This window comes from Anser brachyrhynchus (genome assembly GCF_964034855.1).
Source record: "Anser brachyrhynchus genome assembly, chromosome: 21".
NCBI lineage: Eukaryota > Metazoa > Chordata > Aves > Anseriformes > Anatidae > Anser > Anser brachyrhynchus.
In genome coordinates, this window is record NC_137714.1 from 6530267 (window position 1) to 6542871 (window position 12605).

A 12605-nucleotide genomic window follows, 5' to 3' on the forward strand; every position below is an offset into this window, starting at 1 on the left:
GAGCAGACTTGCACAAAAGTTCACTGCAGCATGCTCCTCTCCCAGAAGCAGTGCCGAGTCCTGTCCCCGCTCTCCCACAACCCTCCACATCACTTCGGTGCAGCGTGAGCTTCGCTGTGAATGAAGAAAGGGCCCTGCAGCAAGCCCTGTCCGTGTGTGCCGAAGGAATGCAGCCGTGCATTCATCTCTTGGGAGATTTAGGAGGGACTCTGGCCAGGACTCAGCCGCAGGACTCACCCTCTGCTGTATCAGCGCGTGCTTATGCTCCATCTCCCTCTTCTCCACCGCAGAATCAATCACCAGCTGGTCGAGCTAAAGGTGGGGAGGAGAACACCAGGAAGTCAGGAAGGAGATTTATAAGCTGATGAATCCATTTCTGCTTCCCTGCTCTAGCGTTACACCAACCCTCCCCATGATGTAAGTCCCCACGAGAGGAGAAAACTGTGCTGGGCTTCGTTTGGGTGCGCGCTGCAAGTAACTGCAGCTGTCAGCTGCTAACCGTAGTGCTCAGCCCAGGGCGCAGCTCAGACAGGCACACGGCTTCGCGTGATGCTCTGACCACACTCCCCGATTACCAGGTCCAGTAGCTGAACGGGAATGAGGACATCCTCTCAGGGCAGAGGGGAGGAAATAGACTGAGTCAGCCACAGTTCCCCATCTCTCACCTCTGTGGCAAGCTTCTTCATGTAGGGGTCCAGTTCATGGAGAAGACTGTAGCCCTGCTGGAAGAAGGTGTACTGGGCATGCATGAAGGACAGCATCTGGAGAGAGGAACAAAAGCAAGGTCAGAACAGGCTCTGGAACAGCGTGAAGTGTCTTTATCCTTTATTTTCCATTAAAAAAGCCCCTCAAGGCACAGCTCTAACACTTTCCTAAAGCAGCCTACCCATTAGGTGACTCTCCCTCTTTCTTCCCCTCACAAATCGTTCCACAAGGCCACGCTTCCACATGTTCTAAGCACAGAGCACTAAAAGCAGCATCCTTCCCCCCTGAAAGTCCCCTCCAGTTCTGGCCTGGGGAATTCTGCTCTGCTCCTTCACTCTCCCCTCTTGTTAGCATGCCTGCAGCCCCCAAAACTGCCCCAGACAGCATCTCCATGGCAGACCAAGGAGATGGGATGCTGACCCATGCAACCTGGAATGGAGAGGGCTGCCTTTCCCTGAGACACTGCAAGCAGCCAAAGAAAACAGAGTCCTTACCGCATCCAGGATTTCAAACTTCTTCTTGGCCTGCAGGACGTTGATCTGCGAAGGGATCAAGATAAGACTCTCAGCATCAGCAGCATTAGGCAGTCCAACACGGGGATTTAAGCAGGAACAGCTTGTTGCAATACCCCTAGCAGCAAACCCAACTATTCCAGTACAGTTACAGAAAATTAGCTCCTGAAAAGGCAGTTCTTGCAACTTCCAGGTGGAATAAAAAGAATAAAAGAGCAGAGACATTTTCTGATGGAGGCTCCTACTGACTGAGGTTACTGCTAGACCCATGGCTGTACACAGACTGAAACCAGTGACCCCAGAGTGCAATTTGGTATCTCATGGAGATGTTTAATCTACCAGGACACTGCTTTGATTTCCCTTAGCAGGCTGAGAGGTAGCGCTGTAGTACTATGGGCTTTTCCAATAACTGTCGTGGAACCAGCCATGAAATTGTGGTGGGCCTATGTTCTCTGTGTGCACACCCTTTCCACACCCATTTTTCAGACAAAAGTGCCTGGCTGACTGTCAGAGTGTATGTGCCATCAGGCACTGCCTCATGATCAGACAGAGCATGTTGGCAGATGGTCTCTGGTTGGTGCTGCAGGAGTGACAGCTACTGGAGACACACATGGATCAATATTAACACAGTTTGGCTGCTTAATACACCCACTGCCTGGAAGGACAGACCTGACACGAAGCCTGTGAATGATACAGAGAAAATCCTTCACCATTTCAGATGCAGCAAATCTCCCACTGAGAAGAGGAATTCAGTCTAAGGCAGTATGTTTAACTTCTCTTACTGAAAAGCGATTGAGATTTCCCTTCCCATCTATGCTGTAGCATTTTTAGGAAGGAGAACATACACCTGTGGAGTCAGGTCAGTGCCATGCAAAGGCAGAAACATATATAAACACGTTTCAGCACTGACTCATAGCATAATATAGGTTGGAAGAGACCTCCAGAAGTTATCTGCACTCTGTTCATAGACAACTACACCAGTGCCTGCAACCGGAGCAAACCTTGGCGGCTTCACACTCCCTCACACACCAGTCCCATAGACTCCCTGGCCCCTGAGGACAGAGGGCAAAATGTCCAATGAATTAGCAACCCCAAACCCTTCTGAATGCAGATGTAAGACCCTTTTTGTCCCCCACCACCTGTCAATTTCTTCATTCCCTACAGCTGATTTAGCAGTTTGCCTGTGAGGTCCTGTTCTGCACTGAGAGGCGCAGACGGAGCCACGGGCAGACACCAACCTGCAACACGTAGTCCAGGGCCAGGTGCCGAAAGCACTTTCTGGTTATGGTCAGGGTGCCCGTCGCCTCCTCTACTTCGTGGGGCTTGTGCCGAGGTGCCTGGGCATTCTTTACCAGCGAAATCTCCATGTCTTCTCGTACCTTGTCAAACTGCTTCTTGGTTTCCTTGAACTTCCGGACGTCACTGGAACCCAAAGAAGTGGAGATGGTGGGAATCATTGTTACAGAGCAGCCAGAACACTGCTGGCACAGCAGAGCAGGGAGAGGTGAGGCCAGGTTCACTGCGATCACTCGGAGATCTTGCTTCAAGAGTCATTGGCACGTTAACCCACCCCACCAAGTGCCACTGCGTCCATCTGGACTGATTCCAGACTAATTCTAGACTGTCTTCAGAGAAACTTGGCAAGGAAAGACACTGGGCTTTCCATGCTGCCTTCAAACCTTTAAGGAAATCCTCCAAGGACAGCACCCAGAAAACCAGGCAAGACCACATCCAGCCCTACAGACAGTCCATGACTGCCCTCGGAATAAGCAGTGAGCAGAACATTTCAGAGCCTGCCTGTAGCAACTTCCTATTTCACGACGTGAAAGAGAATGAACCCAGCTACTTTTCAAATTCAGAACAGGGCATTCAACAAGGGCAACCAGGCCATTCATGTGCATCTCTAGCTGATTCTGTCTTGTCTGACTAATTCCAGACATTTGACTTTTCCTTTTCCCCTTGTTTACTAGGCTCATTTAATAATATTTGCATACTATATATAACAATACATATATTTATATATTGTTATATATTATATGCAAATATTATTAAACAATATTTCATATTTATGGATCACCCCACAAGGGAACAGTTCCCATTGTTCCTTTATTCCCATCAAAATGATTCTAGGTGTCAAAATTATTTCCCCAACCAAGGGCAGGAGCAGTGCGGAGATCCAGGCACTAGGGCCTGCAAGTGCAGACGCTCAGGGGTACAGGTGGGGAAAAAGTAAGTTGCGAAGATGCTAAAAGGATGACAGCCCCAAACTGAAGGTGAAATTCCCCCTTCCGACCGCCAGCCTCAAGCAGATTAAATCTGAGCTCATCAGACAAATGATTATAGAGAAAGTGGGGGCGGGGTGAGTGCTAGGGAAGAAGATGGGGATGGGGAATGGGGGGTCCGCTGGGGGCCTCCCTGCACCAAACCAGCCAGCTGTGAGGGATTCGGTCAGTTCCCAGTTCCCATGGAAACCAGCTCCTGCTTAGCTGGAGGCCTGGGCTGCCTCTGACCTACATTCAGCTGATTCGGGATCCCACGCTGCACGTGGCACCTGCCCTGGGGAGAAGATGCTCTCAGAGGAAGCGTTTAACGCAGTGACAGCAAGGAAAGCCTGCTGAAGCTCGATCAAAGGTCCAGACCGTCCCCATCCAAACTGGGAGCACGCACTGGGTTATGCCACAGAGAAAATTCTGCATTTAACTTAAGATAACAGATGCAGAGCTGGCCCTGCTCTGCACAGATCTGAGCTCTGGGAGGTGTTCGACCTCTAGGCTCAGTGAGGGGAAGCAGAGGTGGGCTCTGCAGATGAATTCCGCCAGACTTTGGGATGCTGCTCTGATCTGCAAGTATCCTTCATGTCCTGCTTTAAATAGGACTTGGGAACAGGATAAATACATCTGGCTGACAACAGAGCAACCAAATTATAACATAGCGAGATGACAGCAACAACCATCCCACAAACAGGTCCTTTACTCTGCCCATCCGTGTCTCTTTTGCCCCAAGCAGAGCCTCCAGTAGCTGTGCAGAGGTTGTGTTCTCTCCAGTGCACGCAGGAGAGGTGCAATAGAAGCTGAAGACCAAGCTAGGTCCAAGATAGGACACATACTCACTCTTTCACAAAGTTGTGCAGCTGCTGCCGGACAGACCTCTGAGCCTGGTCAAACAGGATCTTAAAAAAAAGAAAAAAAACAGGAAAATTGAGTGTTTGTAGGAGCAGCTGCCTTCAGTCCGTTTTGAAGTCTCTCCAAGTCCCAGATTTCTGAATTTGCCAGAGGAGGGCACTGTCACCCCAAGGCTACGCTGCCCTGGGAAGGAGACAGGAACAACCTCTGAAGGTCCATCAAACCACGTGCTGACAAACATGGGTAAAAAGTCCAAGTATAAGAAGTCCAAGTATAAAAAGGGTTAGTTCCTACAAGTCTTTTCAACTTTGTCTGTCCCTCACCAAAAAAAAAAACCATGGGACCATTTCTCTACACCCTCTTCCCATACCATCTCCAGCCCTGCCCACCTTCAAGGGATGTTCCCCTGTTAGAAGCCACAACAGCGGGGTCTGCTCCGCTCCCTCCCACCCAGCTCTCTGCTGGCCACAAGTAACTCCCCATTTCAGGCAGGGCTCGGGACGCACGGCGTTCTGGCTAATTGGGAACAGAGGGACAGGCTCCCAGACCACACAACAACTCCGCCACGGAGGGCACAGCAAGCCAGGGTTACACGGAGAAGCCTTTGGCCAGGCTGCAGCTAGCAAGAGTGGCCCACAAAGAGGGGACAGGGACCCCGTTTCATTCCCCCACCAGGAGCGCGAGACCTGGGCACTGGCCAAAAGCTGAACGAAGCCCTGAAACGTCCGTGCTGGGTCCTGACATTACAGCTGCTTGGCATGAGTAACCCTGGCTCGGTTGCTCCAACTTCGCATCGTGTCCTGGGCAGCCAGCTGAACCTAGGCCACACAGCGACGATTGCGCCTTTCTCCTGAAAGGAACAGCACTTCCCGACCCAGCATTTGGCCTCGCTTCCTCTCCTTAAATGACCAAAGCCCTAATGCCCTCCGTCCCTCAGAGGCATCAGGAGGATGGTTCTGTCCCTCCTTATTCTGTACTTTGAGAAACTGTGATGGTTTCCTTGGGGAAGGGCTTTTTTTCCTGCCTTCACCCACTGGAGCACGGTCCGTGCTCTCAGCCTGAGCAGTGCTCTGCCCATGACACCAGGACCTTACAAAAACACACACATTTATTCCTTCGTACACGGATGCCCTCCCACCTAACACCTCCCATCAGGAGACAAGCAAGGCATGCTGTCGATGCTGTCCAGGTGTACCACCCCAACAGAAAGCACGGCACTGCGAGGTCTCAGCGGCTGCGGAGCCTCACGCAGATTCGTTCCGTGCAGCGCTGCAGCCAAGGACAAAGCAAGAAACACGCCAGGACTAGCTGAGCATAAACAGCCAGGAACGGCCTCTAAATACGAACAGATGCAAGGCAAGGGGGAAAGAAAGAAAACCCAAAGACCACCCAGTTTTGCGTTTTTACCAGCGTAAATTATTCCCTCCTCTTGGCATCCATTTGCCCTCCCAGAAAGCGCTCCAAGAGCCCTTGGCCTGCGACGTTTCCCATGGAGCAGCTTCCCCGAGTGCCGTTTGTGCATCCGCAACGCTTCCCTCTAACCTGTGACACTGCACAGGAACGGGCAAGCTGCAGGAAAGCCACCTGGCCTCCACCGCACCTCCAGCTGGAGAGCTGCCGTCACCGCTTTCCACCAGGGCGACCCAGGGAAAGAAGCACCCTGCGATACCAGCACCACTCTTATCGCTTCCTTAATTTCACCAGGGGAATATCTGCAAGCAGGTCCCTCCATCTGATTTCCAATGCAAAATGGATGGGGCTTTAAGACCTAGAATTTCAAATATAAAACCGTTCCTTGGCCGATTCTCCTTTCCCAGACACACTTGGAACAAATCCTTTGGGTTAAGATTTTCCAGACCAAAAACCACCCCACCCTCTCTCGCAGCTTCCACCAAGACACGAGAAGTCCAGCCCGTGACTCACGCACATCTGGGCTCGGGCAGGGTCAGCACGGAAGAGGGGAGTTAACACAGCTCTCACCCAGCAGCGAGGGGCCGGGTCTTGCATTGCACTCCCCCAGCGTGAGCTTCTGAGGCAAGGGGATGAGAAATCCCGTATTTGCAGAGGGAGGAGGAATTTCTTATCCCCCAAAAAAAGAACATGGGAGCACCTGCCTGGGGGCTGCTTCTCTCGGCACGTACACCCCTGAAGCAGGACATCACAGCTGCACAAGGGAAGGGAGCTTCAGTAGAGAAGAAAGCAATGCATTTATGGTGAGAATTGCCAAAGAGAAGCACAAGCAGCAGGTCCAAGGCTAAGCTGGGAAGTCAGCCCATACATCAGGATCAGGCCCAGCAGTTACCAGACAGGTCTGTGGTGACGAGGCAGCATCACAGCAGAAATTTATGCTGCGGGTTGGGATGAAGATCACCAGGCTCCAAGGCTAGGCATGGGCACGCTGAAAACCCGTGTTCCTGCAGAAGAGCTCAAACCAGGGGGTGAAAACCCAGGGCTGAATTTATATGGAGCAGCTGGGGCTATGGGCAGAGGGTGTGGGGGAAGGCTCCAGGTGAGGCTGGGCAGGGCCATCAAGGCCCGTTAGAGCACCAAGAGCCACAGCCCCAGATGAGATCAGGATCCTGCAGAGAACCGGCTATTTTCCAGCAAAAACCGGCCCTGGGCGATCAGATGGAGGGTGTGGAGCTTCCTTTGCAGCTGCCTGACCTAGGGACGAAGGCAGCTCTCTCCTCCAGCTCCACCAGTTCACCAGCCCAGCAGCAGGGGTAATGAACCGGGTGAGTCACATTCTGCATCTCTCTCCCTCGCGGCCAGTCTGGAGGCCTCCTTCTGACACCAGCACTCCACAAACAGTCTGGGGCCTGATCCGTGTTTCAGTTCACCGGGTGCTGGCTGGCTGGTGGCCTGGGAATCAGAGCGTGATCCTTCTGTCTGTCTCAGGGATGCTGACCCAGAAGTGTCCCGCAAAACGGGGGCAGTGCAGTGTGCAAGTGAGGGCTGGCAGCCGTGGCCAGGCTGGCAGAGCTCAGGAGGTTGTGTAGGGGGCTGTGGTTGTCGTCTGTCTCTGAGCAGCTCCTGGGGAACGAATGTGACCCCATGCCGCAGAAGCTGATCACCCATCATCTTTACAACAGCCTCCAACCATCCGGATTTGGTGCTGCTCCTATTGACTCCAGTGGGAATAGCTTAAAGAGGTTGCATGCTCTGCTGCTGGGGGAACGTCCTCTTCTCTTCCACCACCTAGCCTGCTGAAGAACTGCACAGAGGTTTTCCAGGACCCAGGTGCTTACTTGGTCTGTCCTGAGTCCAGCGTGTGCCTGAGAGAGCTCTGGAAAAAGCACGTAAATACCACTGCAGCTGCCTGAATAAAGCTCAGCGACGACATGTACGTTTTCCCCTGATTTCATATTCCCATAGTTTAATTCTCTTTCATCATAGCTCTAGCAGCTGAATGTAGTAACCTACGGGGCAGGAGGGCCAGGCAGATTTTGAGCATCCTCTGCCTGCCAAGGGATGCTTGAGTGCCTTTTATCCCTGTCTGGCTGGTCGTATGCCTCCCGAGCGATGGCACGCCAGATAAATGCCACCCATGAATAACTTCCACCTGTGGTGCCTCTGTAACACAGCTCACTTGAGGACTCGTGCTCTGGAAAACAAGCCACCAACACTACCTCCGTCACGCCTGCGGGATGTCAGCACAGCCCGAGCCCAACTTCTGAACCTAGCTAAAGCTGAGTCTCCTTCACAAAAAGCTTAAAAGTTCCAAGTTTGTGCTTCAATTCAAAGGAAGTTTGTTTCTGCCTTTCACATATTATCAAGGCTGCTTCTCCCTTCTCCGAGCTAGAAAGCGGAGGTCCTAAGATACTGCAGAAACTTACAAAAACTTAACTCTTTCTGAAAGCCAGGATCCAGCGCTGGTACGGAGCTTCAAGGGGTTGCAGGTCACTTATGGCTTTAGGACTAGTGCAACGTCACTGGGGACATCACGGCAACTACTGCGAAGCCCCGAGATGACAAAAAGCACCTCCCCTTGCCAGAGATTCTGCATCCCCAAATGACATCCCTCGCTGGGGTACCTGGATGCACCCGGACCCTTCCCAAGTGTTAGCAGAAAGTGCAGGTGGTGCTCTCCCAGCCCCGGGCAGCCCGGGAGCACTCTGCTTTCACTTCCCTCTTCCTTCCCCCAAACTCCCCCGCTACCCTCCACACCCACCCCTGCCTCCCTGACTCATCGCAGCCTGGGTGGCTTTTCTTCTCCTCGCCAGGAAACGCCTCCTGGTTCGCCCAGCACAGCCAAATCCCCCCTGCGAGCTGCTCCTGCTCCTGCTGGAGGACCCCCGTGCCGTGGCTGCGGCGGTTTGGGGCAGGCAGGGATGCTCAGGTCTCGGTGAGGCTGCCCGGAGCAGTACCGGTGAGGGCAGCGCTCACGTCGCACCTTCTGAGCTAGAAAATAACCTGGTGCTGCTGAAGCTGCGCTTAAGGGGCTCAGCCGGAGCCATCTCACAACATTTTCACCCACCTCCTTTTGCTTTTCTTATCTTGCTGATCAGACAGAGAGAGGGAAGCGCACGGGAAGGAGCAGAAAGGAAGCGCAGACAGGGAGGGCTGTCAGCAAGCAGGCGTGGAGGCAGGCTGGCAGAGCCCTGCTGCCGGAGAGATTAACGGGAGGGAGGCTTTGTAGGTGGGAGCTGCTCAAGGATTTTCTCTGTTTTGATTTTTACTGACTTTTTTTTCAGTGAAAAGTTTATTTTTTTCCCCTATTTTTCCACCTTTTTTAACCAGCCCTAGCAGCAAGACATAACCCCTTCCCCAACACGGCTCCCGTATCCTACGCGGTCTGGTTATCCAGCAGCGGGCCATGTAAGTGCAGTTAGCCGCATTATTTCATGCCTCTGATACTAATGCTACTTCGGAATGTGGAATATTAGCACAGAATGCCCCGAGATGCTTTTGCAAGGCCTTGAAATGGCCCAAGAGGCTTCATGGAATGAAACTGCTCTTGTGAATGGAAATGTCACCGGGAGTATCCCTTTCGGGAGGCTCCTTCCATGTCTGCCTGCAACCCTGGCAGCGATTCCCTCAGTAAATCTTTCTCACTGGTTCTGGTGACTCAGGCCCTTCCCCTGGGCTTGGGCTGCCCCTAGGAATTCCCTAGGACAAGCTAGTCCAGAGGAATCCAGCGAACATCTCCTCCCTTCTCCACAGGCTACAGAGGGCTGCCTTGAGTACAAAAGACTCCACAAAAACTCCTAAGTAAAGAAAAAGAGAATAAACCGATGGCATCGCGGGGGTCCCACGTTCCCGAAACAGAAAGGAATTTTTCCAGTGTAAATAGCCAGGTGACCCTCAGGAAGGAAACGTGCCCCCAGAAGGAAGGCAAAACAACACCCAGGGACACCTGCCACAGTTCCTTTCTGCCCCGAGGTGCTTTCAACCCAAGCACGTGAGTAGGAAATCCTCCGACTCACCAGCACACAGCCCCCTGCTCCTTCCCCCACGTAACAGCAGCCAGTAATTAGCAGTAAGAACCCTCACGCCATCCCATTTCACATCGGGTCTCACCTCCCCAGGGAAAGCCATTCCGACAGGGCTGACCTGATGTGCAACGTGCCGAGGCTGTGCTGCGGACCCCGCTATTTCCTTCCAAGGCACGTGCAGGGCGATGGGCTGCAGGCAGAGCTCCCTCTCTCGGGCAGAGGCACGCTTCGGTGCAGCCCCACGCTCCTGCCCGTGCATAACCCGCGGCCTCCCCTTCCTCAGCTCCTCCAGGTGGGTGCTGACAGCTTCGAACTACCCGCTTGTTGGGTATCTCTGATCTCTTTGAATCCGGGCAGCAAGCGCCGATCCACTCCAAGTCCATGGTTTAACGGTTTTTGGCGATGGGGTGAAAACCCCCATGGGTTTCTGCACTGCTGTAAATACAAACACCCGCTCCTGGCCTCAAAATGGAAGCCCAGTAGCCCAGAATTATAAGGTATTGCTCTGGACCTGGTGGCAATTTCATGCTGCTTTACCTACGGGGAGATCTTGTTATACTCAGGCACTTAATTACATTCATCAAACTCTGTAAAAAGAGGGAAAGCTGTTTTCTCACAGGTAATCGGCTGGCAGATCGCTAAAGCTTTTCAACCCGTTTTGTGTTTTGGGGAGGGTGATAAGGAAGAAGGAGGCAAGCGCACAAACACGCAGGTTTTGGAGCTGCGAGCGCAGCATCTGTCTGTAGACAAGCAAGAAGCTTTTCCAGCACAGAAGAGCTTGGCAAGGCACAGTCAGAATTTATTGACTGCGGCGTGGTATGTAGCGAGGAGGAGGGCTCACGTGGGAGACCTCAGGCCCTCGAGCAAAATTCCAGCTCATGCCGCTCAGGCTCCTGAAAAAGGACAGGGCTGGCTCCGGCGAGCCGTGCGGGAACGGTGCTGCGAGGCTCTGGCACCGCCGTCTGCCACCCACTGCTCGAACAGCTCACCGAGGTAGCTGGGAACGCGTTCCCTGTCACGGATCGTGCACCTCCAGCCCACGTGGGGAAGCTCTCCTGGCGGGGGGGGTGTTCCTGCATCCTTCAGCAGCTCGGCTGGGCCCCGTGCTGCAAGGACCGTGCCTGGCGGCGGGTGCAGGGGAGTTTCTGCGCCGTGTCAGCTCCTCTCGTGTGGCTGAGCACACCCTGAATCCCAGCACCTCTAATCTCAGGATTAAACCCTTCACGCCTTTTTATTTTTGGGGCAAAAAACCCACTACCGGAGGTGTCGCTTCACCTTCGACAATCCTGATATTTCCCTGGCACGCGTTAGCAGAGCCTCTGCGTGTCCTCCCAGCAGCTCCTGAGGGGCAGGCAAGCACCTGAAATGCTTTTTGCACGTACGGAAACTGAGGCCCAAAGGTACAACAGCCCAGCTGAGCTTTCTAATTCCTGCACGTGCCTCGACGTGGCTAAGAGCACAAAAAGGCACAGGACACCGACTCCAGCTCCTCTGAACTCAACTCGCTCTTCTGTCGTTTGTCTCCAAAGGCTGCTTTGATGTTTCTCCTCTTTGTGCATTAAAAGAAAGGTGGAAATGCTCTGTGTGTTCATCTGCTGCACTCAAGAGGGTTTTATGCTTGGATTTTGCTGAACTAGAAGCAGGATGTCTCCTGGCCCAGTGCTCTAGCAATAAAATTATAGAACAAGCTTTTTTTTCAACCGATTTTTTGGGACATTTTCCCTTCTTTTTAACTTGTTCCAGTTGTACATACTGCCCTGGCCACATGCCTAGATTAAGCACTGACAACTGCTTCATAGCTGAGCTCCTCAGACACGGATGAGCCAAGACACACACACACACACACACACACACACGCATGCACGCACACACACAAAGGAGACGGCAGAAGGCACTAAAAATAACCCTGCTAATTGAGCAGCCGGCGGCCGAGAGGGCGGAAGATGCAGCAGTCACTCCAAAGCCATTTCCTGGAGAGGGACCCACACTGCCGCGCAGCCAGGGGAGGAGGATGCTCTCCAAAGGCCCGGGGGAGGGAGGGCTGAAGCACGTTTCCCCTTATCCCTGCAGCTGGTGGCAGGGAAATATCGCCTTTTACAGCCCCTGACTCGCTTGCAGCGGGGAGCTCACCCCTGCGGACCAGGGTGGGGTGCACGGGAAGGTTTACGCCGCATCAGCTGGGGATTTGGCAGCCCCGGGAAGAGTCCTTCTGCTTCTTAGTTGGCTGAGGCAAGAGCAATCCCCAAAGTGCCACTCTTGGCAGCGAGCGGGGATCCAGGGGAAGCCGTGCAGCTGGCGCAGCGGAGCCTGCAGGCAGCGGTCGGCATCCAGAGCCTGCCGGCTGGGGCTGCTGCCTCCAGGCTGGGCTGCGCACACCCCTCAGCCAGCCCCCGGCAGTGCAGCCGCAAAACGATCCCGGGAACGGAGGGGTAAAGGCTGGGGGGCTCACGTCCTCCCTGGTGGAAAGGCCTTACCTCTTCAGAGGGAAATTTAGCAGCATCAGAGAAGCAGGGTTTGACTTCCTCTGCTTGGACATAATCGCCCCTTTTTGCTGATGCTCACTCTGGTTTATTGGACCTCTCCTCCCCACCAGCACTGCAGGGCAGCTGTTTGTTCCCAACTGCTGACAGTCCTCAGAGAGCCGCGTGTGCAGCACCTCTTTTTCCCCGTCATTTTTCACTAGGAGACAGTCTTCCCACCTGCTTCACGAAATAATTCCGTGGACTTGATGCAGCTTCTCCTCCAGCTGCGCGGGGTTAGCCTGCCTCCCAAACGCAAGCACCGCACCTAATGCCCTGCGACAGGGCTATTGTGGCGTGCAAGTGGGTCAG

General features: G+C 53.5%; 1 protein-coding gene and 1 long non-coding RNA gene across 5 annotated transcripts in view; one reads left to right on the forward strand and one right to left on the reverse strand.

The window, feature by feature from the left end:
* The window catches only part of ACAP3 (ArfGAP with coiled-coil, ankyrin repeat and PH domains 3), an 80376-nt gene that overhangs the window by 26973 nt on the left and 40798 nt on the right, over positions 1–12605 (reverse strand). For 2 of the 4 annotated variants that reach the window (XM_080563881.1, XM_080563879.1), the window contains exons 5-9: positions 4328–4386; positions 2456–2639; positions 1200–1244; positions 666–761; positions 226–312 (exon numbers count right to left, since the gene is read on the reverse strand). In XM_080563881.1, the coding sequence (XP_080420007.1) occupies positions 226–312; positions 666–761; positions 1200–1244; positions 2456–2639; positions 4328–4386 (471 nt within the window). The remainder of the gene's footprint in view (positions 1–225; positions 313–665; positions 762–1199; positions 1245–2455; positions 2640–4327; positions 4387–12605) is intronic. The other 2 variants (XM_080563882.1, XM_080563880.1) reach the window with 1 other exon arrangement.
* On the forward strand, positions 6940–11085 carry LOC308181153. Its single transcript, XR_013941343.1, has 2 exons — positions 6940–7074; positions 7432–11085. It is a non-coding gene; the product is annotated as an uncharacterized lncRNA (long non-coding RNA).